The following is a 13,085-nucleotide window of genomic DNA, read 5'->3' as shown; positions in this document are numbered from 1 at the left end:
AGGAAGCAAAACAAAATATTTTCTATCAGATATATTTCAAGATTGCAAAGTTACATTTCATCATTTTAAAGCTCCCCCTCTCGCCCCCACAAAAAATACTGTTTTCAAATTTCTATTTACAAAATGCTAGTATCTACTCTGGGGAAAAAAAAAAAGATACCTGTGGCTGAAATGGCGGAGCAGTGGGCCCCTGCATGCCCTGTGACTGTTCATCCATTCTGTCAGGCAAAAGTGTCCCTTCTGTCCTGAAAAAGAGAAATGCAAACAGTCATTACGCTGTAATTCAGCCTGTATTTACAAACAAGGAGCACCTGCAGCGAAAGGGAAAAATCAATTTTTTCATTTGCATCCTTGAGTTTACTAGCATTTAACTGTTCCGGCCCTGCACTGTTTTGGGAAGGATGCATTGTTATTTCCAGCTGTTCTACAGGAGAACTAAATCACCATGAATGTATCTGAACCTCCTGGATGTGCTTTCAACACGTGGAAGACTTGAGCCACACGGCTCTACCCGATACAGCCGCATGGCTCTTTGAGGCACCGGGCGCTTGTTAAATAAACCCCGTACGTGCCTGCGGGCCAGCATCCCAGGCCTGCAGGCAGAAGGGACACAGCAGAGGAGCTCCAACTGCTGCACACAGACTGACTGCGCCACAGAAATTTATCTGTGGGTTTTAGGGGCGGAGGAGCAGGTGCAGCACCCGGTTTTGCTGGTGCCGGCGAGGAGCGCGGTGCCATCCCTGCTCAGGTGCAAACAGAGCTCCCCAGCAGCCCTGGCCGCGAACAAAGCAATCAAGGTTTACCTGAACAACCCTTTCAGCACACACACGAACACAGCCTCTGTCCCCGACTGTAACCTGGTGAAACCTGGCAAGGCCTGAAGAGGAACAAGTCACGTCGCCGACTGGGAAACTATGCCAGCTTTTCTGTATTTTACTTACTCATATATTTACTTCCTGCTCCAAAGCCTTCACGCTCTACAGACAGTTTGAAATAGCACACACTCCTCCTGATAACTTAAATCTTCACCATTAGGAAAGTTCAACAGAAAAGCATTCGAACTATCATAAAAGCATTCACCTGGTAAAACGTACACACAGAATAAATCTCAGTAATTCCTTCAGACAATATTAAAAGTGTTGAAATAGCTCCACAGAGAAAGCAGTAAACCTTAGACTTTTTTTTTATAAAGCCCATTGCAAAATATTTAAGAGATGCTAACAAATAGCCTGTGTTCATGGTAACATCACCCTTACAGCATCACTGCCTTAACACTACTTTCCAATCAAATCATCACAGAGCAGCCATGTGGAGTTCTCAAAACTCAGCCCTAGCACTGAACAGCACCGGGCTCCACGAAACAAACCCGCACCGATCCGCTCTCACTCCTCCATTCAAAGCAGACATCCCAAGCCCCTCTTGTACCATCAACCATTCCTAGCCCCAACCCACTGCCCTCCTCCAGAGCAAGCAAGGGGCTCGACAACTTTCCCTGCCTATCCTTGGCATCCCTCTGTAAAGCACAAATCCCGGGGCTTCTGCTGCTTTGTCTGTTAGCTGTAATTAATCCAAATATAATAGGACTCCAAAAAAGCTATTTCAGGAATGTCAACAGCAAATAAGGAAGTGATCAAACTGAGGCAAGAGGCAAAGAAAACCAGGCAGAAACTGCAAAGACTTCTGATAGTATTAGTGCAAAAGGTGAAAACAGCTGGCAGGTGCACGGCGTGCCAGGCTCACTGGCAACCTTCCAGCCAGCTGCAGGATGCCAATATCGACACCTGCTTGCAGGTTCGATAGCATCTCCCATACAGCCTCCCTGCCACAGGCAGGAAATCCTAACACAACTGCATTGAAAAAATAATATAAAATCAAACTGTTGTCACAAGACTGCACCTAAGTTCTCCAGCTGGATTCGGAGAGGTCTATATTGTTGTCACTGCTTCAGACAACTTCTGGAGGATCTCAAGGATTTTTTTCTGTTCATTTCTTACTGTTCTTTAAAGACCACGGAAATCTCAGCTGTGATGTTCAGACAACGCATGGTGATGCAGCTCAGGAACTACATAACGCACTCTTCTGGATGGTCAGAGGCACCAGCTGCAAGTGCTTGGTTATCTGATGTCTATTTTTTTTTCCCTTTTTGATTTGGTCAAACAGGAGTAAGAGGATAAGTCATACCATTATCGCTGCCAGCAGCTCACTTTTATAATGAAATAAAGAAAACTGAAGAGGAAACAAATATGCTCTATCTGCTCTACCATGTGAAACACGGAAGATTTATCAACTTGGGGGTTTGTTGTTGCTTTTGCAGACGAAAGGTAGAGACCTGTATTTTCTGTCCTTTTATGGAAGTTCTTTTATTACGTTTTTACTTGTTTTTATCTTTGAAGACTGCATGATAGATTCATATTTTAGAGTAATTTGGCATTTTGATCATACAAAATGCCAGGGATGCAAAATGAATCTTTTGTACTGTGTCAACATAAGCAAGAATTAGATTCTGCTGCTTGAAGACTGTTTGCACAGTGAGGCACGCCTTTAGCCTTGACAATAAATTCCAGAGGTCAAAATAAGTGGCGTAATACTTATCCTAGGAAGAGTGATAATTGTTGTCTGAATTTAAATTTAAAAGCATTTTTCACAATCTAATGTATGGGTAAAAAGGCACTAAGAATACTGCCCAAGAGTCATCACTTGGTTAATATTGTTAAATTGCACTTGTTAAATACAAGTTGCATTTCAATCTAACGTGTAACACTGCATCTAGATGTAACTCGTCTTTCTCCTCTTGAAACAGCTCATACAATGACCTCCTTCTGTAAATTCACCATTAAATACCTTGGTTCATGGAAAACCGACAAGAGGAAGCAAGAGGTGAAACTACAGCAGCACCCGAAGTGCCAACTATGACTAATACTTCTGAATAATGAAGACCAAGCTGCATGCAACAGCAAGGACTGGTTACAGGAACACAAGCACATACGCTGAGTCTTATACCTCAGTTATGGTTGCTAATTCTTCTTCTTGCTTATAATTCAGTTGTGGTCGCACGTATAAGATTTTTGGTTAATAACTAATGCTTTAAACACTTGTCCTTTTAGTTGATCAAAACAGTGGGCCACCTGCAAATTAGGGATGCAGGATAAAGTACCAGGGTACACAAGCAAGATGACCTATTTTTCATTTGAAATTGCAATTGCAGAGCCACTTCCTTAATTGACACTATTTACTCCATGCATTGACTCTACAAAACAAGAAAAGGCAGCTAAATCCTCAGCAGTGAATTAGATTATGCAAAAACACAAAGTAGCCCAAATTGCAATTGCTCATTTGGATACCCCGACAGGAAGGTCAAGTCCCATAGTCAGCGCTTCCGATTTTTAAACAAAAGTCTAGAAATGCAGAGACGCCCACCTGAGATGCATACACACCCAGCGTGTGGGACACGGAGCACTGCTGAATGGCATGCAGCACAATGAAGAGACTCACAGCCATGACAGGGAAACCTGACTGAGACTGAAATGAACGAGTACTGGCTGGGAAACAGCGCAGGTAAGACAAAGAGGGAGACTAAGACAGAAATTTGAGTTTAAAAAATACCCTGGAGTTCCTGGGAAATTAAACAAAGAACTGCAGGAAGATAATACCTGTAGTAGCAGGAAGGCACAAATATGCTCTACCCTTCCACTTCAGCAGCCAGAAACAAACCAGATGTAAGGTACTTACGTCCTGCTGTATACCAAAACCCTGCCTTCGCCTGGCTTTCCTCAGGCCCATTAACAAGGAGGTGAGACTATCACTGACCCTGCCGGTGAAATCAAAGCAGACGACCCACTCCTGACAGTGACAAGCTATTTCACCAGAATACATTTTGAAATACCTTTTTTTTGCAGATGTTTTTTTCATAGCTTGAAGTTCCTAAACCATCTACTTCGGAGCATATTTCACAGGATTCAGGCAATGATGTTTTTGTTTTAACAGACAGCAATTCTACAGCAACACAGGAATACAATATTTCTCTGTAGAAAGCATCATTAATAGCCTCAACAGTAGCTAGGGTTCCTCTAGCTACATGCTATATAATATTATTGGTTAATTTGGGACCTTAACTGGAGACATTCGGTAATCAAAGAAGAAACAACAGCTAAACTTCACAACAACAACAAGTATATACTTAAGGATAACTGAATGCTGCTGTTCTGCTGACAATCTTAGCTTTTTGTTCCTGCAGAACATGAATTGAACTATTCCACACAACAGCTATCACAGAGGAACATGAATGTGCTCTGAGAACATGCTGATCAGGCACCGGGCTGCTTTACTGCCTTTTCAAAGAGGACGGAATGTCCTATGTTTACTTCTGGATTACACTGTCAATAAAGGCAGGTATTTTTAGTTTCTATTATAACTATTATATTATTTTATTTAGGCTGGAGCCAAGGCCCTCCATAAACAATCCTCCATTTAACACCCTTTATATTACTTTATTTTTGGTGTCAATCTTTAGCATTTAACGAGCATTTTAAATGACGAATCGTAGATTCCTAAATTAGTCACCCGGGTTAGGACTAAAAACCTGTGCTCTGGAAACAATGGCTTATTCCAAGGCCCTCCCGAGCACCCAGACCAGGAAGTAACTCCCAGTCACCCAGCCACCGCCCTGCTGGTGACCACAAAAGCTTCTCTGGGGGAACCCAGCTCTGACGGCGTGATGCTGGTCCTGCCCTGACTTCACAGCACCTCTCTGCTCCCCGACCCAAGGCACACACCTTTTGGCAGGAGACAAACCTCAGACCCTTTTTTTCCTCTACTACCACAACAGTAAGAGCTTGGCCCTTAAGCCTGATGCCTGCAGGTTAAGCAGCAGGCATCCCGCTGATTTATAAAAGACTTACTGCCTTCCCAGCCGTGCTTCTTCTCTTCCAAGTTGTTTGGAGGCAGCCAGCTTGCTGGCCAAGCCTGGCCCACACTTCTTCAGGTCAGCAGCACTCACCTTCCCTCAGCAGCCACTTCACGCTGACAGCAAGCATGCAGGCTGCAGCTGAGGGGACAAGTTTTCAGGAGGAGTATCAGCAGCCCTCTGTCTTAAAATGTGCTGGGGGAAGATTCTGCATGAAGCAGGAGAACGTCAGCAGCCGTGAACCCAGGGCTGCGACCTCGTCACGCACATCACAGTAAGTCACAGCACGACTTCAAAGAACTGGGCAGTCTGAAGTCACGTCCAGTATTGCAAACTAACCAGCAAACTAGATCTACTATACTTACTCAGTATTAAAAATACATTTTTCCCTTATGCTCTGACACTGAACAAGTCAAACATATGTTTTGATGTCATAACAGAAATGCTGTCCTTGTAAAGTGAAAGTCCCTTCAGCTTCATACATAGTATTTTTAGTGGATAACCAAATCCTTGGAGAACAGCAACCTGCACGCAGGACCTCAGAAGTTGCTCTTAGATTTCCAACATATCCAAAGCATTCATACACTTGTACTTGAGTACCTCCAAAAGACACAATTAAGAAAATGCCCCCAGCAGTTTGCCTAAAACTACTCTCTTACTGCAAACCGTGCTGTTGTTTTTTCTTCTCTTTTCTCCCCAAATGTGACTGGAAAGATGAAACTCAACTCATCTGTGCTAAAATACATTTCAAGAAGTTATTCATCCGCCTCTATACCACTGGGATTCAAAGACTCATAATTAATATGGTATATTGCACATGAATGGCAAGGGACTCCAACTGGAAAACAAGTTTTCCAAAGACATACACAGTGTCTTTTCAGTAAATTATTCCTGAGCAAAGTAGAAAACTAAAATGATATCTGATTAGAAATTCACAAATTACAACACCATCTAGTCACAGAGTTACACGCTCTGCTTAAAAAACAACATTAGAAAGTATCAGATATGCCAAAACACTTTAAACATTAAAAAAAAAAAAAAAAAAAAAAGTCAATCAATGCAGTTGGGCTGTGGCTGGTCACGCTTAAGGTTTATGAGCGAAATATAACCAAAGCAGCATCTCCTGCTTCCTGCTCCCGAACTCCTGGACAGCAGCCAAACGTTGCAACACCCTGTACCAGGGCACTGACACCCGCCCAGATTCACACGCCATACAACAGCCCCTCTCTGAAACAAAGCCCAGGGCTTTACCCGGAACAAAAAGCACTTTTGGTATTAATTTCAGCACCAGAAGAACCAGGTGCAGTAGCATTAAGAGGCGGTGCCTCGGCTTTACTCCCACCATGGGACCCCGAAGAACCAGAGGACAGCAAGACGCACGTAGTCTATGGAGCTCCTCACACCAGGCTCCTCCATTCCCACTGGGCAGCCAGTCCCACATCAGAGGGCTCTGCAATCTCTCTTCAAAGGCCAAAATATTCCAAATGAGTACCTGGAAACCCACGTTACAGACAATACTTGAAATAAACCAAGTAGGCTTCTAGATTAAGTCACACCTAGGCAGCTTCAGCAAACAGTAAGTTTTCCAACCTACAACACTGACCCCCGCGTATACCCACAGTCAACCCTAATTCTCCTCAGGATCTTTTCACACATTCATAGAATGGCTCAGGTTGGAAGGGACCTTAAAGGTCATCTAGTTCCAGCCCCAAATCATTTTCTATACAAAAGAAAGTGTAATAGTTTACAACAAACAATTCGACCACCACCCACCTGCCCTTTCCTTTGTCCTGGCCCAGCCCACGCTGCTGGTTTCTCAAATACACTGAGCTTTTTATTGGTCCACTGTTATGATAAAAACACAATCCGCAGTGTACTCACTAAAACATTACTTATTTAATTTAAAGTCTATTGCAATGGGGCTGATTGTTTAAACTTCTCATTCACTTGATGAACAAATATTTGATGTATGCCAAATAATTAACACACTACTTCATTTTTTCTCACTCCCTAAACATTGGAGTTTGATATCTGCATTAATAAAGCAAAATGCATTTAAGTTCATACTCACTCGATCTCTGCCAAGACAATCAAGACCTTAATTGGCAAAGGATAAAGCAAACTCAAGACTGAAAGGCCAAGTTAATGATTAGCACGGTAAAATTTGTAAATTACCCCAATTAGTGTATATTATATACACAGTGTGTGTGTAGATAATGTATGCATATATATATGTAAAACAGTATATAAATATGCACACACCTACACTTCTACATATATATTTATAAATCATGCGTATATATATAAATGTTTGTATATGCAGAATGATTATTATTTGCTAACTGGTAAAAAAAAAAGTATTTGCTTCACATTTAAAAAAAAATCTAAAATATGAAGCAAATACATATTTGCTTGTGAAGTTGTCTCCAGAAGCACCCATACTGGAGAAAAAAAAAACGTATTTGCAACTTCTAAGTGTTAAAAATGATTGAATATCTACATATATGCAGAAGTAGGATTAGCCTTAATTTAGGTGCTTCCAAAAATGTTTAGTATTTTACCACTCTACCAGATGAATACTCCCTGTAGGATGGCAGTTCTGTAGGGACAACCTTGAAGGTGGACAAGACAAATTCTCAGCACTTGTTGATCAAAAAGTAGCTATTATCTATCTACATGGCAATTACTAATCCTGTCGTGTTCGTGTTTTTAAAAACAGCTTCTGTCCACGTTCCCTACTCCTGGGCTGTCTGTCTACTCGAAGCTCTACAGAAAAGGCCAAAAAGGCTGAAAAGGCACAGATAATTAAGCTGGGTTAAGTGTTGCTTTCAACAAGAACAGAAATAACCATAAACAAACAGAATTACTTACAAAAAGAAATAAAGAAATACACTTACAGTTCATTTTATCATCCATCCAGATTTATCAGGCACGCTTTTTATTCCGACCCTGAAAACACAGGTGCCAGCCACTGTCATTTCCCAACTACTAAGGGCCCATTTACTGTCAACACTGCCTAAATAGAAAATGAAAGTCCACAATTCACAGATCTATTTCTCTTCCTCTTCATTCATTCGCACAATTTCAGGAGTATTGTTTTGGTTACATCTCCATTTCATTTGTCACTCAAGTAGATAGCTTATCTTTCCAGATGCTCCCAAAGGGTTGTACATGCACTGACTTGCTTTTTTCAGCCCTTTGTTAGCTATCTCATGCAAACTGGAGAAGAAAAGACCTGAAACCATTTGGGCATCAGGATCCTTCTCCATTTTCATTTAGCTTCTATTCACCTGGAAATAAATTTGATAGCCATTTCTCCATCCCGTGTACCAAATTACAAAGGCTATACTTCACTCCCTGCTAAACTTTTCCCTGTGATATGATCACGATTCACTTACCGCATCTACACACTGTACTGAACTAAAAACTGAACGTCTCCCTTCTGGCAATGGTGCACTATTACATGAGCTTGCCACTTATTGTTTTACTTCATCCTTAGGCAGGGGTGATAAAAAGTATTTAAATTCAAAACAGCTATGACAGAAAGGCAAGATGCAACACAGTGTAGAGACTATTCCAGGCAAAGCCAAGTTTTGTCACCAAAACCCCGTACAGGTAAGTACGAAGAGGAGATAAAATAAATGACAAGATTAACAAGTCAAAATGAAAAATAATAATAATAATAAAGTAGTTAAGATGTTCAGTAGAAAGGAAGCCAAGATGTGATTTGGAAACCCTTACAACCCCAAATCCACCCCACTCCGACAGGTGGGCGGGGTGAAGAGGAACCCTTTCCATAGCAAAGGGATGGTTTTAAATGCGTATGTGAAAATACATTATCCATAAAGAGATGCTGAAGAGATTTAGTAAAAGTGCAACCGAGTTTCACATCGGAGTTTAAAAAGACACGGGACAAAGAAGAGGCTGGAACCACTGTCAGACAAACCATTGCTGCTAGGCACAGGGGAAAGCCATCCCGTTCAGGTGTCTGGCTGAACACGACTGCACCCAGCCACAGCTGGTAATGCCTGCACCATTACAAGTGAAGAGGAACAGGTATTTAACAATAAATTCCATAAAATTCTTACAAGAAGTGTCTAAGTATCTTCGAAACCAATACAAGATAACACCTTCTGGTATCATGCTCCAGTATCATTTGCCATTTGCAGGCTGGAGAAAGAACCTGCTCTTACCTGTAGCATAGAACTTAAAACCTGAGCTACCCCCGAGATGATGAAATGAACAAAGCATTAAATAGAATCGGAGAACTATGGGACACATTCAACTATTTTTTTCTCATCTCCTCGCTAGCATTACCTTTGAATCCTGCAACTATGCATGACTGTGGTGAGTGCTGCAGGATCCTCGGGCCCAGAAGCAAGGCAGGCAGCAGCCAGCACACTCGCTTCAGAAGGAAGCCAACACTCAAGTTCACAGCTGTTTCTGTGCTTTACACTAAACCACCACTGGCTAAAACCTGCCAGATCCATTTCTCATTTTGGAGTATCCTCAATGACTAATTGTACATGTGCAGGGTGTGCAGGCTGCTCACTGCTCCCGCTCTTAAGTCCTAATTATCTCCACGAGCTTCGGAAGCAGCCCACGCACCTAGCTCACAGTTCTGAATCTCACTCAGGGCAAGTGCTGGAAATTTACTGCTGCAAAGACAACTCCTTTTTTGGATCTGCTCTCAGATGAGGAAGAAAAGGGTACAGAAGAAGGGCCTCTGCAGGACAGAATGCTATGCATTTTCCCACTGCAAGTTTCTACTTATTTTAGAATGAACTTTAAGTTCACCTGTGATATTTTTGCCTTCTAGTTTTCAAGGAATCAATAGCTTCGCAAGCCTTGCATACGGACAGCAGAACGTTAAAATGAACTGAAAGAGACTGGCTCTTCAATGCTTTGCAACACCTACCTCAGATTTCCCCAAAGACTTCAGCAAGTACCTAATCTACATGCTGCACATGTACTCTTACGACACTGTAAAGCAATTAATCTGGTCCAACACAAACCTCGCTACTAAATGTAACTGTAATAACTTTGTTATAAATCGGCCCTAGCAGACTAAAGCAAAGAGACTCGAATGCAAGCTCCCAAATGCCAGATGAAGTAAACAGTCTATTTAAATTGTCACCTATAATCAATAATGAGAAGTCACTAGTACCACAAGATTAAACTACGTACAGCAAGAATCTAACCTGTACATTTACACCATTTTCTTACAAATTCCTCTGTTCGGGATCTTGTTTCAAATTTCCTAACAAAGCCCCTTACATAAGCACGTGTGCTCTGCTGGCCCAGTAGGGAATAACTGCCCTTGAAATACACGGAGTATTTTTTAGCTGCAGAAATGACTGAATCCCGGTTACGTCCCACATTCCAGAGACAGACACACAGGATTATCTTCACTGGAGAAGCAACTCATTTTAACAGGATTACTTCTCTTCATTTTTTGTTTTTGGTTGGTTGCTTTTTTAAACTAACCAGACAAAAAGAATCCCTTTAACACTGTATTAAAAAGGCGCCAGGTAGCGATGTTGTACTGCATCCTGCAGGGCTAAATTACTTCCCATGTGGTCAGCAGGGTTCAAATCATGACAAACACAGCAAAGGAGTGCTCTACAGGCTGTTCTTATCACCGCTTTGCAATTTTGGGCAGTTATTTTCATCTCTGTGGCACAGCACATGCAACGTAGCTAAACTGAAGAAATTTTCTGGAAATTAATCAGCCAGTAAACTCCTACGGTCAGGCACAGTATCGACCTGCATAAGATGATCTCCCCCTCCCGCTTGCTCCCAAGCACTACTACCTGGGGATCAGGAAGGATTCCTGGATAAGCCCCACGCAATCAGGAGATTCCCTGGGAGGTACAGGAGAGGTTATTGCAGCTTGACTTTTCCCAGGAGACCTTCCAAGGTAACACGAACTCATCAGCTCAGCACAGATGTCTGGAGAAACGCCAATCTTTAGACGGCAACGAGGCACCGATGGTGACACAACCGAGCGCAGCACTCATGTGAACGCAGGATATTGGCCTAAGCTTATGAAATACACATTTTTCGCATGCATGGGCAAATTGCCTCACCAAACTATCTCAGTGGACAAATATACTGGGCTGCCTGCGTTCAACTTAACTCTTGCACACAAAAAAATAAAAGTATGTGCAGGCTTCCTTGCTCTGCCTTACAGTTCAGATGGTACCACAGCTCACAGTAAGGCCAGCAACTGACTTCGTGCACTTTGTTTCTGTCTTTTTATGAGAAACTGGCATGAAAAACACATCCATCCAGAAGTTTTTGGATGAACAACTCTGAAATAGTACATCTTCGCCTTCTTTGGGAAAAAAAAATTTAAAAAAAAATCTAAGGTGGGGATGAGATTCAACTTGTCTAATTCCTCTAGACCCTGGAATAAGTCAATCAAAAAGAGGATTTTCAGTTGAATAAAATTTCAGTTGAATAAAACTCCTTGCGCCCCCAACTTTTTTATTATATTTTTTTTTTTACTTCAATGAGTGATTGGTACGTTGAACAGCATGTTTTAGGAGAGAGGCAGTATCTCTACTCTTCCACTGAAAGCCTCCACTTGTGCTTTGCGAAGTCAGCTACCCCAACACCCCATCTCCCTAAATAAAACATCTTTAAGGCTTGGCCGTGCCCTGCCCGCAGTTTTATGGCCCAGACGGGTGCCAGCAGCGAGGCAGCGATGCCGCTCCCTACACGCAGGCACCGCTGTGGCCATGACGGGGCTCCGGGGCCCCCTGAGGCGCGGCTCCCCGCGGGCCGAGCCCGCCTCGCCCCCCTCACCCCGCAGCAGGCCGCGGCCCCGTCCGGCGGGCGGAGCGACAGCCGCGACGCCCAATGGGGTTGCGCGACGGGGCCGCGGCGACCAATAGGAGGCGGCGGGGGGCGGGACCACGGCGGAGCGGGGCAGCGGGGAGCGCCTCCCGGCGGGCGGGCGCGGCCCCGGTTCCCGACCCCCGGCCGCAGCCCCCAGCCCCCGGCCCGGCCCCGGCTCCCCGGGGGGCGCCACCGGTGCCGGTGCCGCCGCCGCCTCCTCCTCGTCCTCCTGCTGCTGCTTTGCGGCGCCCCCCCGCCTCCCGGCCCCCCCCGGCGTTACCTGCAGCCGAGCGGCTCCGCGCCGTGCCGGCCGCCTAGCGGGGCTCCCCGCCGGCCCCTCGGGCAGCCCCGCGCTGCTCGCCGCCCCCCGCCGCTCCTGCCGGGCCCCGCCACATCCCGGCAGCCCCGGGGCCGGGGGAGGGAGGCGGGGAGGCAGGCGGGGAGCCGGGGCGGGGCGGGGCGGCCGCCGGGCTCCTCCTCGCACCGCCGGCAGCCGGGGCCTGGGGGCTGCGGCCGCGGCCTGGCGGGGGGGGGGGGGCTGCCGGGGATGGCGTTGATTTTGGAACCATTGGAGGGAGCGGGCCCGAGTGCCCGGGGAAGGCCCGTCCGTGCCGAGGGGCGCTCTGCTGCTCAGGCAGCGCCCAGCAACCCGCAGCACCGGGAGGCAACGGGCAGCGGGAGGGCTCTGCGCAGCTACAGGCACTGTGGAAAAGGCTTTTCATGGATAACCGATCATGGGAATGATGTTTGGTGTGCAGACGACCACAACGTACTGAGTATTATTACGTGTTTTTTTGTTTGTTTTCAAATAAAGGCAATTACTATTATAATATCCAGTTATTGCTATTTTCTAGATCCTCACACTTAGAGAATGAGCAATCACCGAGGGAATCCTACACGGCATTTGAAGCTTTCTCCACGTTGTACATTCAAGAGAATAATCCAGAGCTTACTTTTTTTTTTTCTTTTTTTTTTTTTTTTCAGTAGGTTTCTCATTGTCTTCCTTTGTTTAATCTTAGTGTACAGGTTTGATTTGTCGGGTTGTTCTTTTTTTTTTTTTTTCCATTTGGTTTGGTTTATTTTTGCATGAAGTCCTATTTTTATACTCACTGCACTTACTTTCATTTTCCCCTTGGTTTTCTCCATTTATTATTTCTCTGTAGCTACCATCGCTACGTTCCCATAATATTTTGACCTCTCTTCAGCTGCCTGAATCCAACTGCTGCGTCAGCCTGCCATTACCAATTGCTGCAGCATCTCCTCTTTCCTCTCGTCCAACCTTACTCCCATTAAAGGATGGCTGCTCCCATTTTCTTTTCGGTGCTTGAGAACCAGAAAG

The 13,085-nt window shown here is 44.5% G+C and overlaps 1 protein-coding gene across 1 annotated transcript in view; it reads right to left on the bottom strand.

The window, feature by feature from the left end:
* The window catches only part of NEK7 (NIMA related kinase 7), a 61,166-nt gene extending 49,042 nt beyond the window's left edge, over positions 1-12,124 (bottom strand). The window contains exons 1-2 of the mRNA XM_032191907.1: positions 12,027-12,124; positions 161-245 (exon numbers count right to left, since the gene is read on the bottom strand). Coding sequence (XP_032047798.1) covers positions 161-217 — 57 coding nt within the window. The 5' untranslated portion in view covers positions 218-245; positions 12,027-12,124. The remainder of the gene's footprint in view (positions 1-160; positions 246-12,026) is intronic.
* Positions 12,125-13,085: the final 961 nt, after the last annotated feature.

Source organism: Aythya fuligula, chromosome 8 (genome assembly GCF_009819795.1).
Source record: "Aythya fuligula isolate bAytFul2 chromosome 8, bAytFul2.pri, whole genome shotgun sequence".
Lineage (NCBI taxonomy): Eukaryota > Metazoa > Chordata > Aves > Anseriformes > Anatidae > Aythya > Aythya fuligula.
This window is presented reverse-complemented; position numbering and strand designations above follow the sequence as displayed.